The sequence below is a fragment of the Haliotis cracherodii genome, unplaced genomic scaffold (assembly GCF_022045235.1).
Source record: "Haliotis cracherodii isolate W230 unplaced genomic scaffold, xgHalCrac1.p SCAF_1, whole genome shotgun sequence".
NCBI lineage: Eukaryota > Metazoa > Mollusca > Gastropoda > Lepetellida > Haliotidae > Haliotis > Haliotis cracherodii.
Window position 1 is genome coordinate 28,278,906 of NW_027266264.1, and position 16,298 is coordinate 28,295,203.

General features: G+C 43.9%; 1 protein-coding gene across 1 annotated transcript; it reads left to right on the top strand.

The window, feature by feature from the left end:
- The first annotated feature begins 729 nt into the window (after positions 1-729).
- On the top strand, positions 730-13,130 carry LOC139455102 (uncharacterized). Its single transcript, XM_071236674.1, has 6 exons — positions 730-829; positions 7,962-8,152; positions 9,184-9,259; positions 10,019-10,253; positions 10,855-10,978; positions 12,071-13,130. The coding sequence occupies exons 1-6, from the start codon at positions 730-732 to the stop codon at positions 12,176-12,178; spliced, it is 834 nt and encodes a 277-aa protein (XP_071092775.1). The 3' UTR covers positions 12,179-13,130.
- Positions 13,131-16,298: the final 3,168 nt, after the last annotated feature.

Consider the following 16,298-nt stretch of genomic DNA (forward strand, 5'->3'; position numbering starts at 1 on the left):
TATTACTTTTGGATGCTTCTTACTTTCGGTGGAAGTTTCAAACGATTTAATCACGACTGCTTATCTCATTACATGCATGGCACAATCGTAGGCGATAAGCTGTTGGGTTAAGAGGATTCCTGTGGGATTTGTCTACACCTTAATCAAACTGTTATACGCCCCATCATCAATCGCATGGCTACATTGCCGTTATCAACGGTTGTCTCCCCCTAGGTATTACCTTGACACACGTCGAACCGTGTAGCCATAGTGATGAAAAGGCAGTGGAGGATTAATGAGCTGATCACGTGACCTACCCTGCTCGAGTCAGTGAGGCATAGGAGGCGATGGGTGGAAATAACGCCCGCATCAAGATATAGGCACTACAAGACCGTATATCAGATTCAGCGGAGCGTATACACCTTTATCTGTTCGTAATCACAGACACTGGTACCGACAACAGGTGACCCAGGCTTAACCAGACACGACTAGAAATTAAAAATAACGGTTCACAGTTGGAATGATTGAATGAAAACAAATCGCTCTATCTGTATTTGGGGTTGAAAGGCAGTCAGCTGCGGGGATATTTAATTGCACGAGGTGCGGGGTTCTAGTATAGATAAGCAGTGGAGGTACACGTATTAGTGTATAAACCCCCGGCCGCCGACCTGTAGTGCACCCGTCAGATCTACCAGTGTCCACGTCGCCACGTTGTTCATGCCGCAGTGAGCGACGGCAATAGGTGACATGATGCGGGTGTGGCCGGTTTCTACCCCCCAGCGTTCCAACAGAAGATCGATACTCAAGCCGAATTTCCCAGACACGTACTACCCCACCGACGACGACGAAGGTGAGTTGCGCTGCCACAGTACATGGTCAAGAGTCAGTTTAGCCTTATGGTAGAAGTGTTCACTTGTCACACCGAAGTTCCGGTTTCGACTCAGACATGAAATGTGTTGTATTTGTCCTTATATTGTTTCCACGCTAAAAGCCTACTCACTCGTGTATATTGCTGCAACTCCAACACTTCGCAGAGTTGTCTGGTCATGACTCGATTATTTACAGGTCGCCATCATGCAACTCGGACATTGCTTAGTGCGGCATAAAACAACAAACAACAAACTTTAAACAGTTTTGGACTCCGAACTCAGGTGTTCAATGTTATTTCAACTCTCACTTTGACATCCAGTGGGTCGTTAAGAAAATATAGCGGAGTTGAGCAGCACACCAATCACCACACCAAGATGTACCGCACGCAGTCTCTCATTGGTGTGTTGGGGCGGTCGGGTAGCCTAGTGGTTAAAGCGTTCGCTCGTCGCGCCGAAGACCCGGGTTCGATTCCCGACATGGGCACAATGTGATATTGCTGGAATATTGCTAAAAGCGGCGTAAAACCATACTCACTCACCCACACAATGGTGTGTAGTTTGTTGTTGTGGAGACAGGACATAATATAGCACTGGTAAACAAAGACACTGACCGTCCATGTTCCGAACTGGTCGAGACAGATGATTGTGTGTCCGTGCATAGGCCGAGAAAGAAGTGTCATTTGAACATGTTGTGACGGATGTGTCTTGTGAACTGATCGAGACAGATGTGTCTTGTAGACTGATCGAGACCGAGGTGTTTTGCTGAAGTGGTTAAGGTGTTTTAGTCAAGTAGTTTGAGGCGTTTTGGTGAATTGGTTGCGATAGAGGTGTTTTGGAGAAGTGGTTGGATTAGAGGTGTCTTGGAGAAGTGGAGATAGATATTTTTGTGAAAAGTTGCGATAGAGGTATTTTTGTGAAAAGTTGCGATAGAGGTGTTTTTGTGAAGTGGTTGCGATAGATGTGTTTTGGTGAAGAGGTTGAGGTGTATTGGTGTACTGGTTTTGTGAAGTGGTTGGATTAGAGGTGTTTTTGTGAAGTGGTTGCGATGGTGGTGTTTTTGTGAAGTTGCGATAGAGGTGTTTTTGTGAAGTGGTGGAGATAGAGGTATTTTGGTGAAGTGATTGAGAAAGAGGTGTCTTGTGAAATGGTTGCGATGGAGGTGCCTTGGTGGAGTGGATGGGAAAGAGGTGTTTTGGTGGAGTGGTTGGGAAAGAGTGGTTTGGGTGTAGTGGTTGGGAAAGAGGTGTTTAGATGAAGTGTTTGGGATAGAGGTGCCTTGGTGGAGTGGATGGGAAAGAGGTGTTCTATGGAGTGGTTGCGATAGAGGTGCCTTGTTGGAGTGGTTGGGAAAGAGGGGTTTTGGTGGAGTGGTTGGGAAAGAGGGGTTTCGGTGGAGTGGTTGGGAAAGAGGGGTTTCGGTGGAGTGGTTGGGAAAGAGGTGTCTTGGTGGAGTGGCGCAATTGTAACTAGTGGTAACAGTGAAGACAGCTATTTTTTATCACTACACGTCGGGATTAGTGCATTGCGAGCTTGCCATCACGGGTGGATGGCTGCCAGACCGCCAGATTAAGGTTTACTTTGAACGCAGTCAACTTATCACACAGCTTATTAACCCTTTTGTCCTAACATGCCTCTGAATGTGGTGTGATTTTGAACTATGAAGACCTACTTATGGAAAACACAGGATATGGCATGAACATTTTAAAAGACGAAATATCCACATATGCAGCAATTGCGAAGTTTATATATGTTCAAACAGTAAACAATATAAAGAGAAGCAATTGTTAAAGGTCTTGTTGTTCAACTAATAAACAATACGATTATATGCAACGATGGGATACCTAGCTGTCCAACCAATCAACAATTCAATAATACACAACGATGGAGCGTTTAGCAGTTAATTGAAAACCTATTGATTTCAGGCGATGAAACAACAGTTTGTCAGTCGTCGAGGATATGGCATGACACTAATTAGGGGGGTGAAGTGAAATTGCATATTGTATCATACATCTTCCAACCAGCGGTGATTTAATATAGGGCATACACGAATATTGCTAGTTAAGTCCTAGATATGTTCTTGCCGTGAATCACAATTAGTGTACAACATGGACGTGCATTACTGATTCGACGCAATATATTTTTGCAATGAATAAAACAGTATATGGTTGTAGAAACTGACCGGGCTCTATGTTAATGCGACCCATTTAACTCCAGGGTTTATGCATAGCAGTGAACCCTAAAATAGTATTGATTGCCCCATTGTGCAGTCAATTACCTGGGAAGTGTACATATTCCTGAATGGCTGTATAGAAAACGTGGAAGCACGCGTCGGGCGGCGTCAACAGACACCTACAGTTCATAGAGTCGGCAGAGTGTCAGATATGGTACGCTGAATACAGAGACGGTCACCAAACACTGTGCTTGTCAACATATGTCTTGTGTACATATACTATTCTATTGACAATACAACAGAGAAATCTGTACCGCGTCATTGAGTCCTATGCAATATTACACAGAGGCGGGGAGACAGGTGTAGGTCGTAGGCAAGTGCGTTTCTAAGAGGGAGTTATGTCACGGCCGGCTATTTAACTCCTCCCTGCTGTGTCGGGCTCACAGTGGACTGGCTTGCCTGACTGGAAGGTGAGACATACATCGATACTGTTGATTCTAGCTGATAGCTGCAGGGGTAACTCTACCCTGTATACATATGTGTATACATAGATATTCAGTATTTGAAATCTATCAAAACTCAATTTACTGTTGTTTTTATCAAATTGTACCAAGGCTGGTGTGTACGAACGGTTCGATCACATCTGACGATTATGAAAATGAATCTTAACATACATCTTCATGTCCGTCGTATTTATACATAAAAATGGAGGTTGTACACTAATGTATGCGCGTGTCTCTTTGACATGATTATGGGTTTATTAAGAGGTACCCATAATGTATGCACGTGGGAATATGAAGTTGCTAATGAATTTGTTTAGGGTTAGCACCCATCGCGCGTGAATATATAAGATTGCTAATGAGTTTAATATGAATTGAATACGTTTAATATTTAATTAATGAGGACCAATACCCATAATGTTTATATTGGTTCTTGGGTTTATTAAGGGGTAGAATCCGTCTCTTATGCACGTGGGAGTCTATCATGGCTCATGTGTTTACTAATGTGTAGTACCCTCACTGTTTTCACGTAGTTATCTGAAATGACTACCGTTTTCGACGTAATAAGCGCCCCGCTCTAATAAGCGCCCACGGCGATATTTGCTAATATATTGGCAAGTGAACAATCCCAATTAGCACCCTTCCGATTGACCAATGTACACAAGACTTATTTATTCGTGTATAATACGCACTCGTGTGTTATATGCACCCTTAATTATGGGCAATTAAATTCTGGAAAAATATATCTGTCGTATATAAACAGTTCAGGCCGCCAGCATAAACCACGAAATTTATCTTTAAACTCTGTTTTTTTTTCTACTAAAATAATATTCTAATAAGAGCCCCCTATTTCTAATTTTGAGAGCGCCCTGGACGCTTATCACGTCGAATACGGTATTATGTGTATGAGGGGGTGGCACCCTCACTGTATACTCGAAGGTGTTTAACACAATACTCTGTTTTTTTTTCTACTAAAATAATATTCTAATAAGAGCCCCATATTTCTAATTTTGAGAGCGCCCTGGACGCTTATCACGTCGAATACGGTATTATGTGTATGAAGGGGTGGCACCCTCACTGTATACACGAAGGTGTTTAACACAGCTAATGGGTTGTATGGGTATTGAGTACACACACCACTGTGTATGGTAGGTATCAGATCATTATCTGTGTAAGCACATACAGCACCATTGTTGATAGTATCGCATACTTTTGTGTTCTTACAAATAACCGTTCACCTGCCCCAGTAAATAATGTCAATGTCTAAGACATACAGTCCGAGTGTGCGATCCCTCTACCACTTCATGATCTCCGTGAAGATTCCGGGGTAGAATAGGTCTTCAGCAACCCATGCTTGCCGTAAAAGGTGACTATGCTTGTCGTAAAAGGCGACAAACGGGATCGGGTGGTCAGGCTCGCTGACTTGGTTGATGCATGTCATCGATCCCAATTGCGTGGATCGATGCTCATGATATCAATCACTGGATTGTCTGGTCCAGACTTGATTATTTACAGACCGCCGTCATATAGCTGGAATATTGCCGAGTGCGGCATTAAACAACAAACCAACCAACCACTTCATGAAGGGTAAACAGGCTAGCGGTACAAAAATTATTCGCTTTTCTTAACGAATATCTTTAGTCCTGTCATACTGTATAAGTACAGGCGTGAAGTCATAAGTCTTAATCAATTTTAATATGCACACATCATTTTATCAGTTATTTATACACTCAACCGAGATGTATAAACATTGTATGAAATGGTCTGTGTTAGTTTAAAGTGCTACAAGCTTCTCATTATCAACTGCAGTTGCGTTATAACCAGAGATTGGACCCTTCTAATGCATCGACGTCAGACCTGGGTTTATACGTAATTATCATGTAGACTAGTACATTTGTTATCAACGTTTCATATGTACGTGCACTGCTGCAGACTCCGCCATGTTCCGCTCGATCTGTGTGCCCCAGTCACCAAGTCGTTCACTCAATAATCAATTAATCTGCTTAGTCGTTTAATCCGTGGTTACTAAGCCAGGGACACAGGGGAGCATATACCTGGGCCTGGTGGTCAGAGTACCACCTCTTGTGGGATACCATTGTGTGGCGAGTCTACGTGTCCCCAGTTCCCTACAATATTCACCAGTCTGTATCCAGTTCCCTACAATATTCACCAGTCTGTATCCAGTTCCCTACAATATTCACCAGTCTGTAGCCAGTTCCCTACAATATTCACCAGTCTGTAGCCAGTTCCCTACAATATTCACCGGTCTGTATCCAGTTCCCTACAATATTCATCACTCTGTAGCCAGTTCCCTACAATATTCATCACTCTGTAGCCAGTTCCCTACAATATTCACCGGTCTGTATCCAGTTCCCTACAATATTCATCACTCTGTAGCCAGTTCCCTACAATATTCATCACTCTGTAGCCAGTTCCCTACAATATTCACCAGTCTGTAGCCAGTTCCCAACAATATTCATCACTCTGTAGCCAGTTCCCTACAATATTCATCACTCTGTATCAAGCTCCCTACAATATTCACCAGTCTGTAGCCAGTTCCCTACAATATTCACCGGTCTGTATCCAGTTCCCTACAATATTCATCACTCTGTAGCCAGTTCCCTACAATATTCATCACTCTGTATCCAATTCCCTACAATATTCACCAGTTCGCGTCCTACAATATTCACTAGTCTGTATTCAATTCCCTACAATATTCACCAGTCCGCGACCAATTCCCTACAATATTCACCAGTCTGTAGCCAGTTCCCTACAATATTCACCAATCTGTGTACAGATCCCTACGATATTCACCAGTCTATAACCAGTTCCCTACAATATTCACCGGTCTGTATCCAGTTCCCTACAATATTCATCACTCTGTAGCCAGTTCCCTACGATATTCATCACTCTGTATCCAATTCCCTACAATATTCACCAGTCTATAGCCAGTTCCCAACAATATTCACCAGTTCGCGTCCTACAATATTCACTAGTCTGTATTCAATTCCCTACAATATTCACAAGTCCGCGACCAATTCCCTACAATATCTCTAGTCTGTATTCAATTCCCTACAATATTCACCAGTCTGTATCCAGTTCCCTACAATATTCACCAGTCTGTATCCAGTTCCCTACAATATTCACCAATCTGTGTACAGATCCCTACGATATTCACCAGTCTATAGCCAGTTCCCTACAATATTCACCAGTTTGTAGCCAGTTCCTACAATATTCTCTAGTCTGTATCCAATTCCCTACAACATTCACCAGTCCGCGTCCAATTCCCTACAATATTCCCCAGTCTGTGTCCAGTTCCTACAATATTCACCAGTCTGTAGCCAGTTCCCTACAATATTCACCAGTCTGTAGCCAGTTCCCTACAATATTCACCAGTCTGTAGCCAGTTTCCACCACTGTGATGGCCGTGTCCTATGATGTGGCATCGGACCCCGACGGTGTGAAGTGTTCCTGGTGCTATGAACCATCGGTATCGGTATCCTGACTTACTGACGCAAAACAGCCATAATATTTCCTGACTACGGCGTAAAACAACATTTTCATCTCGTGTAATCAAGGACTGCCAAGACTTCTTCTCAGTTGTTGTTTGGAGTAGGTGTTAGTAGCAAGTATCCACGCCACTTGATGCAGTCTCGGATGCTGTTGATAACGGCGTCAAACCCAACTCACTCTCTCCCTCACTCACTCCCGAACATAATTGCAGTATTGCATTGATCATGATTTACAGAAAATAACTAACAATTAATGTGCCCCTGTTGAAGCTGCTCGGCACAGAGTGGGTCGGACCTTCGAGACCCTGGTCTCCATGGGGATTATCTCACGGCAACCTTTTTTTCACACGCATGTCACAGAAGGTGTTGTTTGGAAGAGAATGATTTTTTAATGTAATTAGACACCTAGATTTCATGACAAACAACATTACCCGCTCGTGTGTCAGTACGTCATTGGCTGTGTGTGCCCGTCCACCGCTGTAGATAGACCGTGTGTTGAGACAACTTTGAGTTGATATCGGTAGCAACAGCGCCGGTGGGAGCTCCTCACACAGACTCCACAATGATTACTGAGAACATCCGGCCATATTTGTTCGGAAACCTAGTCAGATAGCCCTCTCTTAAAGAGTATGTTTTATTTCTGAGTCAATAACTAGTCTATTGAAAGAGTGTCATTTTACTTGGTATAGACACGCGACAGTCAGGGAAGGCTACATTGGGTGAGCGTCACTAGGGCGATTAAAGGCTCAAGACCCCGTTCCACAAAGCGATCGTAGCGCTACGACCGTCGTAAGTCTACGTTAAAGTATAGGAGCTACGATCACTTTAGCGCTACAATCGCTTTGTGGCACTGGACCCTTGTGTTGGTCACCGTAGGTAGCGTGGGAACAGTCGCGAGATTACTCCTCAACAAGTATCGTGTATTCCTCAGATTCACCTGTTTTTCATCATTGGAGTGAATGGCCCGAGCGTAGACCAGTTGACGCCAGCTCTCATCCTCCTCACCGCCCCTACACTAGCATCGGCATCCACCGCGTCCCCACCCCCTACCTAGCAGTACCAGGCGACATCGAAGACAGACCTGACACTGTTCACCCTGGGTATTCGTTTGGCGGTCAAGAGGTGAGCTATGCATGTATTCAAGCGTGCCGTGATGTGGGAGGGAAGTTCGAAGTGATGCTAGTTTTAGACGGTTTACCACTTGGAGAAACCCATGACGACGGATATGGTGCTACCAAACCTAGAAACATAATCAGAGCGACCCGGGATTCGAACCCACGATCAACGGTTTCTGTTATGTCTAAGGGACGTAACTCTGCATAGCGAATTGCGGAGCCTTATATGATTGGGCCACCCGTGCCCCCCTTATATATTGTCGCGATGTCTATGTTTGTGACATACATAAATCCTTGTTATCTCGAGGTCCTAGGAACTAGTGGTAATATGTCGAGTAATCCGTATTTCGAGACGTGCGGAGTATCGTTAATAAGATCATTTGTCGGGACCATGGTGTAACTTCGTCGAAAATAATATATCGGGTTAAAGCAAATTCACTATAATTGTTTTCAATTTATATGTTAATGTTATAGGCAGATAGGGGAAAATAACTGTCGCGTTATCAGTAAAAGGTCATTCAAACATTCATTTACAAGTTGCATCGTTTTATTGCGGTTTTATTAAAGTCTTGTTTATTATCTGCATGTACACTTCTTTAGAATATGTCAAACACGCATCCGTGTACCCTAGCATTTAGAGAGACATGTACCCAGCTCATAATGGTGGGTTCGAATCCGTGCTCGCCCCGGTTATGTTTCTAGGTTTGTTAGTACCATACCCATGCTCGTGGGTTTCACCAAAATGCTTATGGTCTAAGACCTACGTCACTTCGGGCTTTCCTCCCACATTAAGCTGACACGCCATGTTAGAACTGGAATACTGTTCAAAGCGGCGTTAAATCCAACTCGCTCACTCATAAATCCCTGTCTAATTTACTAATCTATTTCACCGATGCACTCAGGAGTTATAATATTGGATGCCAAGACAAATTAAGGGTTATGCCGGAAGCCTATATAGAGGGGTGGCCTGGGATGGCACCCTCAGTAACTGCCGGGTAGATGTCAGGCAGCACTGACCCTATGTCCTATTTCCTGCAGGTACTAGAGAAAGGATCCCCACTGACGTATGTGCCTGAGCTGAACTCCTGGGTCACCAACGCCTCCACAGACTACGGTGAGTCAGTAGGGACATCCATCCACGCAGACAGATGGCATCAGGTGTGGAGGGGGTAGTAGGCAATAATTATGCTGTAGATTTATTTTCCATAATAAGTCAGGATACTTTTGCAAAAAGCTGAATTAGTCGTGGGCCTTCGGAGCTAGCGTAGGGGTACTAGTACGAAGGCTGTCACTGGCCTTGTGTGGCCTTGCGTTGGGCCTTGGGTTTTGTATTGGGCCTGGTGTATCGTCTTGGGTTTGACCTTTTGTATGATATGCAGCTTACATATCCCACGTTTTCTTGACGCTGAAACAACACTCAGGTTTGTATCATCCAAACTTTGCTAGAGTTGATGCCAAATTACAGTGCAGCTCGGCAGTATCTGGCCTGCCTTCATCCCGTTGGACAAAGACCGTGAAAACCATTTTGACGTCAAATACAAGTCGTGACTAATTTGTAACTGTGGGTCACTAAGTAGAGGTGTTATCAATCACTTGGAACTACCTGGGTCACTCGGCCTGATGGGAAGTGTAGGGTATTGATCCCTGCCCCCGGAGACCGTCCTGGCAACGGCCTGGGTCAGATGCAGCCATTAGCTGGTACCGGGAGGAGATATATATATATTTACAGTAAGGGTATATGTTAGATCATGTTGGGAGGTGTTATCCTGACTGTGTATTTATATCTAAGATAAGGTTAGACTTGAAGAAACATAAAACTTTGACTTCGTTGAACTTTGGAGGTAACTCTTGGTCACAATCTTCTGTTTTTCAGAGAAGACTGCTGCCTGTACAGTGAGCAAGACGATGAACCGTGGAATGTCCTCGTATCAGCGCTCCCGGAGTATGTCCCCGATGAGGACCCGACCCTATTTCGGCCGCGCCCTGACCCAGACGGATGGGCTGTACTACCCCCAACCGGAGAACCTCTACGGTCAGACGTGGAACCCCTACAGCAGCGGCTTCAACCACGGGGAGAACGCCTCCGGCATGGCCAGACACCTGGAGGGGTAAGGCACCTGTGTGTGTGTGTGTGCGGGGGGGGGGGGGGGAGGGGGGAACTAACACTGATGGAGCATAGTGAGTAGTAACATAAGATCGCTACACAGAGGTGAGGCACTTTGGTGGAGACTTAAGGCCTGCAACTGGTGAAGGGGTAAGGCACCTAGTTGGGTGAGGGACGGGGGAAGTGGTTAAGGCCTACACCGTTGCTGTACACACAGATACCGGAAGGGGTAACATAAGAGCGACCTGTACCTGCTCGGTCGTTTCATCTGATACAGGTGATACACAGATTTCAGGACCCGTTGCTACTTTGTACGTATCATGTCATTCAAACGATACACGATACACGAGTTCAGGACCTGCCCCATATGTACCATGTGATACACAGATTTCAGGACCCGTTGCTACTTGTCATTCAAACTATACACGACACACGAGTTCAGGACCTGCTCCATATGTGCCATGTGATACACAGATTTCAGGACCCGTTGGTACTTTGTACGTATCATGTCATTCAAACGATACACGATACACGAGTTCAGGACCTGCCCCATATGTACCATGTGATACACAGATTTCAGGACCTTTACGTTCTCCATGTTTCAGCGCCACACCCATGGCTAACTACACCATGTATCCCCAGTCCGCCCGGGAATCCAGACCCATGGGCCGCTACAGGCGCAGAGCATCCTTCAGCAAGGACTACGTCCATGATCTCAGCTGCTTCCAGGTACGTCCACCTTGTGCAGTCAATATCTTATTCCTATCAATCAATACGTCGTGTTCCCTATCGTGTTCAATGTAAATTGTTCCTATTAATCAATCAATCGTATCCCTTTCAGTCAACATAATTATCTTTTAATCAATATAACTTGTTCCTTTCGGGTGCTTGTGAATTGTAGTTTTTTGTTCCGAAGATGCTGTAGTTATAAAATATAATGTTAAGTCCAAATGTGATTTATCACCCATAAGGTCCCTTATCTCATGATCGGTCGCAAATCTTGTTCCTTCGGGGGCACGGATAGTCCAGTCGTTCAAGGCGCCACAATTCGCTGTGCAGAGTTGCGTCCCTTGGGTACGTGGGAAACCTATGATCGTGGGTTGCTAGGCTTCCCCGATTATGTTTCTAGGTTTATCAGCACCATACCCGTGCTTGTGGGTTTCGCCAAAGTGGTAAACTTCTGAGATCTGGATCACTTTAAGCATTCTTCCCACAACAAGTTTAGTATTGTTTCCTTGTCAACAAAAAGTGGGATATGTAAGCCGCATATCATACGAAAGGCCCAACCCCAGACGATGCACCAGGTCCAATACAAAACCCAACTTACTCACTCACACAAGCGAGAGTACAATACCGTTTGTGCCGAGACTATGCACATTTACAAATATAAACGTGAATATGCAAGGGAGAGAAAAGTCGGAAGTGAAGAGTACTGCTGTAATACGAGTATCCTGAAGACGTTTATCATGATATGAACAAGGGGGCACTTACGTCGTATTCACAGCAGGGGCTGTATCGGAATGCATCCACTGCTGTCTAGGTCGGTGGGGTAGCCAAGTGTTTGAAGCATGAGATGGTCGCTCAGAACGTCCTTGGTCTGGAGTCAATGTGTTAATCCCATGTCTGGCGACCCCGACGTGATATTGCACGAGTAGTGATCAAACCTGCATAAAACAGTCACTCGCAAATCTCTGTCAAACTAAACAATGTACATGTCTTGAGGACGTTCCAGTCTAAATGTTTCTAAATGATTCCTTGGCCAATCATTTGGGTGAAAGAATAATATTTATTTTTTCTTGACATTTAACCATTCCCTTCCAGTCGACACAGCCGATGGTGACCGGTCACTTCATCATCCACCCGGACTGGGTGTCCGAGCGAATGACCCCCCGGAGAAAGCAAACCAAGAAGAACCAGTTACAGTATTAGCCCCGCCCCATCAGCAACACCCGGTTCTCCACGCCCAGCATAGGGGGCGGGCCAACCACGAGGTGTTCAAGAGTTGTGATATAACGCCTAGTCTACAACCATGCGAATCTAATTTATTTTTAACCGAGGAAGTAAATAATTACTCTTGAATAAAAATACTGTTTTTTTATAACAATATCTGAGCTTTGTAATTCATCCAGTGTACCCATGCTTGCACCAGAATCACCTGGCCTATATACTCCCGCTGTTATCGATCTATAACATTACCAACTGACTTTGCTCAAGGGTTTCAGCTCTGATGACTCTACTGTGTAGCTTTAGCACTGTCATCGCACGGCCTCAGCTCCACTGCACGGATGCCCACTCATTCTGCCAACACGGATATCTAGGGTGTACAATAGAAGAAGTATGTTCTAATGAGTCTAGTATAACACATTAAAATGGTAAGAGTCAAGAGACGTTTAAGTTTAAACTGGGCGATATTCTTCAAAGGACGGAGAAGATTTTGTATCATATGTGCTTTGCCAAAACAAAAAGTCCCTGCTTTTGAGACGCATCGTCACATGTAATCCGAGAATAGGGCGTTCAGAAGTAGAAGGTCCTCCAGATGAAGGCTATCAGAGACTTGGCGCCATTTTGACAAAGACGTTCAGAAACAAATTAGCTCATGCACAGTGGCACAATGTCAATCCAAACGTGTTACTATAACTGCGTCACTCCCATACACTCGGGCGATAAGCAGGGGTTTTGTTGACGTTACACCTGCTTCACACTTGATCATCCTGCGGGCATGGTGGGTGGTCACCATTTCCTGTTGTCACACTTCACTTTGTTGTTTCCTGTGTCTGAGATGTCAGAGTTTACTGTCAGTATTACCATATTTGCCTCTACAGTATTGCATGAATATTTGTTGGTGTTTCTTGTACAAATTACCAATTTGTGATAAATGAACTTTCTTACATGAAAATAACAAATTGTTATAATTGTTTATTCATTCTTTTTTAATATCAATAAAATGTAATTAGCACAATAGAGGTATTGTTTTTTATCCATGGATTGTCTATCTTTGAGAAATCAAAGTCAGACCATATATGGTAGGACTGCCGAACTTGCCTTGACGGAAACATGATGATGGTTTGTCCCGTGTTGCTGTCCTGGTTGGAATATCAATTAACGAAGTTGTCTGTTGATTGCCAGTGTTGTTAAGATGGGCAAACCTTGTGGTTAAGATGTTGGCTCGTCTCATGGAAAACCCGGGTTCAAATGTCAAGGTGTCATGTTTGGTGTGCCAGCACCTTCTGTCTGGAACATCAAGGTGTCATGTTTGGTGTGCCAGCACCTTCTGTCTGGAACATCAAGGTGTCATGTTTGGTTTGCCAGCACCTTCTGACTGGAACATCAAGGTGTCATGTTTGATGTGCCAGAGCCTTCTGTCTGGAACAGCAAGGTGTCATGTTTGGTGTGCCAGCACCTTCTGACTGGAACATCAAGGTGTCATGTTTGATGTGCCAGAGCCTTCTGTCTGGAACATCAAGGTGTCAAGTTTGGTGTGCCAGCACCTTCTGACTGGAACATCAAGGTGTCATGTTTGATGTGCCAGAGCCTTCTGTCTGGAACAGCAAGGTGTCATGTTTGGTGTGCCAGCACCTTCTGACTGGAACATCAAGGTGTCATGTTTGGTGTGCCAGAACCTTCTGACTGGAACATCAAGGTGTCATGTTTGGTGTGCCAGCACCTTCTGACTGGAACGCCATAGATGCTGTTTTTCGTGTGTCAGCACTTTCTGGGGTGCAAAGCAATATCTTATAGTATCCAGCTTTACATATACTAACTACATTTCACATTTCTTAATGATACATGCAGAACTACCGAGTAAAGGGGAAGATGACAGATAAGCCGCCGTAACTGCGTAGAATATACAAAATAAATCACCATTGCCGAACTAATTGTGAGAAGCTTGCGCACAAATTCGCATGAAAACTTTCAAAACCTCAGTAGTATAACACTTTAATTTCCCAATGTAGCCTTTTCAAATTGCGTACGTTTATTTATTTACATATCTCTATTTACTGCTTGAATGTTGGCATCTCACAAACTCGTTTGTTGTGAAACAGATATGTTGGTGTTCTGTTCGTTGTTTAACGCCGCACTCAGCAATATTCCAGCTATATAATAAGCTATATAATAATCGAGTATGGACCACACAATCCACTGATTGACATCATTAACATCGACCTACGCATTTGAGATATGATGACATGCATCAACCATGTCAGCGAGTCTGACCACCCGATCCCGAAAGTCACTCTTACGGAAAGCATGGGTTGCCGAAGACCTATCCTACCCCGTACCTTCATGTGTTTAAGTGGACATGTACAATGTATTTCCCTGTTTATGCCACACGTAAACACACTTGGAACAATACACGAATAGACACAAATTAGAAGTAATCTGAAACATCATTTTAAGCAGAATTATATCTTTTAAACGCGCCATACTGCAGTTGAGATTGTTGTTAGTTGACCTGCAGTGACTGTCAGTGGCGGAAAATGATTGAAGCTCTACTAAAATGTCGCCTGCTGTCGGTTGCAGTGACTGGAATTTAGAGTTTTCAGGTGGCTGACCAAGGCCGTAGTTAAAAAGAAAACAATCAATACTCAATGGTGAATTATAACTTGTGAGTAAATACTTGCACTCAAAGGCTCAAAAACGTATCTAGAGGACATCCTTACATGCCTGCCACGGCAGCTAGATGTATGATCAATGCATTCAGACACAGCATTTTTGGATCATATATTCAATTTCAGCTTCATTGGTCATGAATTGTGGTTTCAAAGATGCTGTACAAACTCCAGTTCCTCCGCTAAATAATCGATGCTGGACCAGACAACCCTGTGACTGACATCATGGTCATCGAGCTATGCAATTGGGATACAATGACAAGCATAAACCTAGTCAGTGAGTCTGACCACCCGTAAGTCCACTCTTAGGACAAGCATAGGTTGCTGAAGACCAATTCTATCATGGATATTGACAGGAAGAAAAGAGATCGATACCAAGACAGCCAAAACCGATCGTCATGACCTGCTAAACTAACAAATCATTGTAACATAGAGGATTTTCTGAAGAAACATATTTGTCTCATCCTTCCTCAGATCAAAATGGACGGTCCATAACCAAACATGTGAATATTGGGGTGCTACAGAGAAGTAGAATTCTCACTTGCATTTAGTAAAGAAGTGTTGTTTTACAGAGTAGACAGCAATATTTCAGCTATAGCACACTACGTCCTTGAAATAATGTGTCTGAGACAGGGAAACAAATGTTTGACAGCACGAACATCGATTAGTCTGTCTTACAGACCCTGATACAAATATATATCAAATACAGCCCATGCAAGTCTATAATGTTTGGCAAGTCTAGATCACAGCAGTATCTGAAAATGAAGAGAGTCACTAGGCTCCTTTTTATTATATTTTTATTAAGATAACTGAACAACTGTTTTTTATGTAAGATGTGTTCATTTCAGAGACTAGATGTTAGTCTAGAACATCGATCTACACCACTGGGTATCCATGACAACAATCAGCCAGCGTACCACCGACTCTTACAAAAGGTATCATGAATAGGATGTAATGGGGGGATATATCTGCTCTGGATCTCCTGCTGTGGGTACACGGGGGGGGCACTATGTGTATGTACTCAGCATGTGGCAATGTTGTTTGTTTGTTTGTTTGTTGTTTAACGCCGCACTCAGCAATATTCCAGCTATATGACGGCGGTCTGTAAATAATCGAGTCTGGACTTAACAATCCAGTGATTGACATCATGAGCATCGATCTACGTAATTGGGATATGATGACATGCATCAACCAAGTCAAGTGAGCCTGACTTCTCAATCTGTTAGTCGCCTCTTACGACAAGCATAGTCGCCTGTAGGCAAGCAAGGGTAGCTGAAGACCAATTCTACCCCGCGATTTCACGGGTCACATGTAGCAATGATTACCATTACCACTATCAGCTACATAATTCTATTCCAGAAAGAAACTGCTGACTAAAGTAATTAAATATTGGTGAAGGCTCTTACATCTTCAACACCACAGATTATCTTCCCAATGCT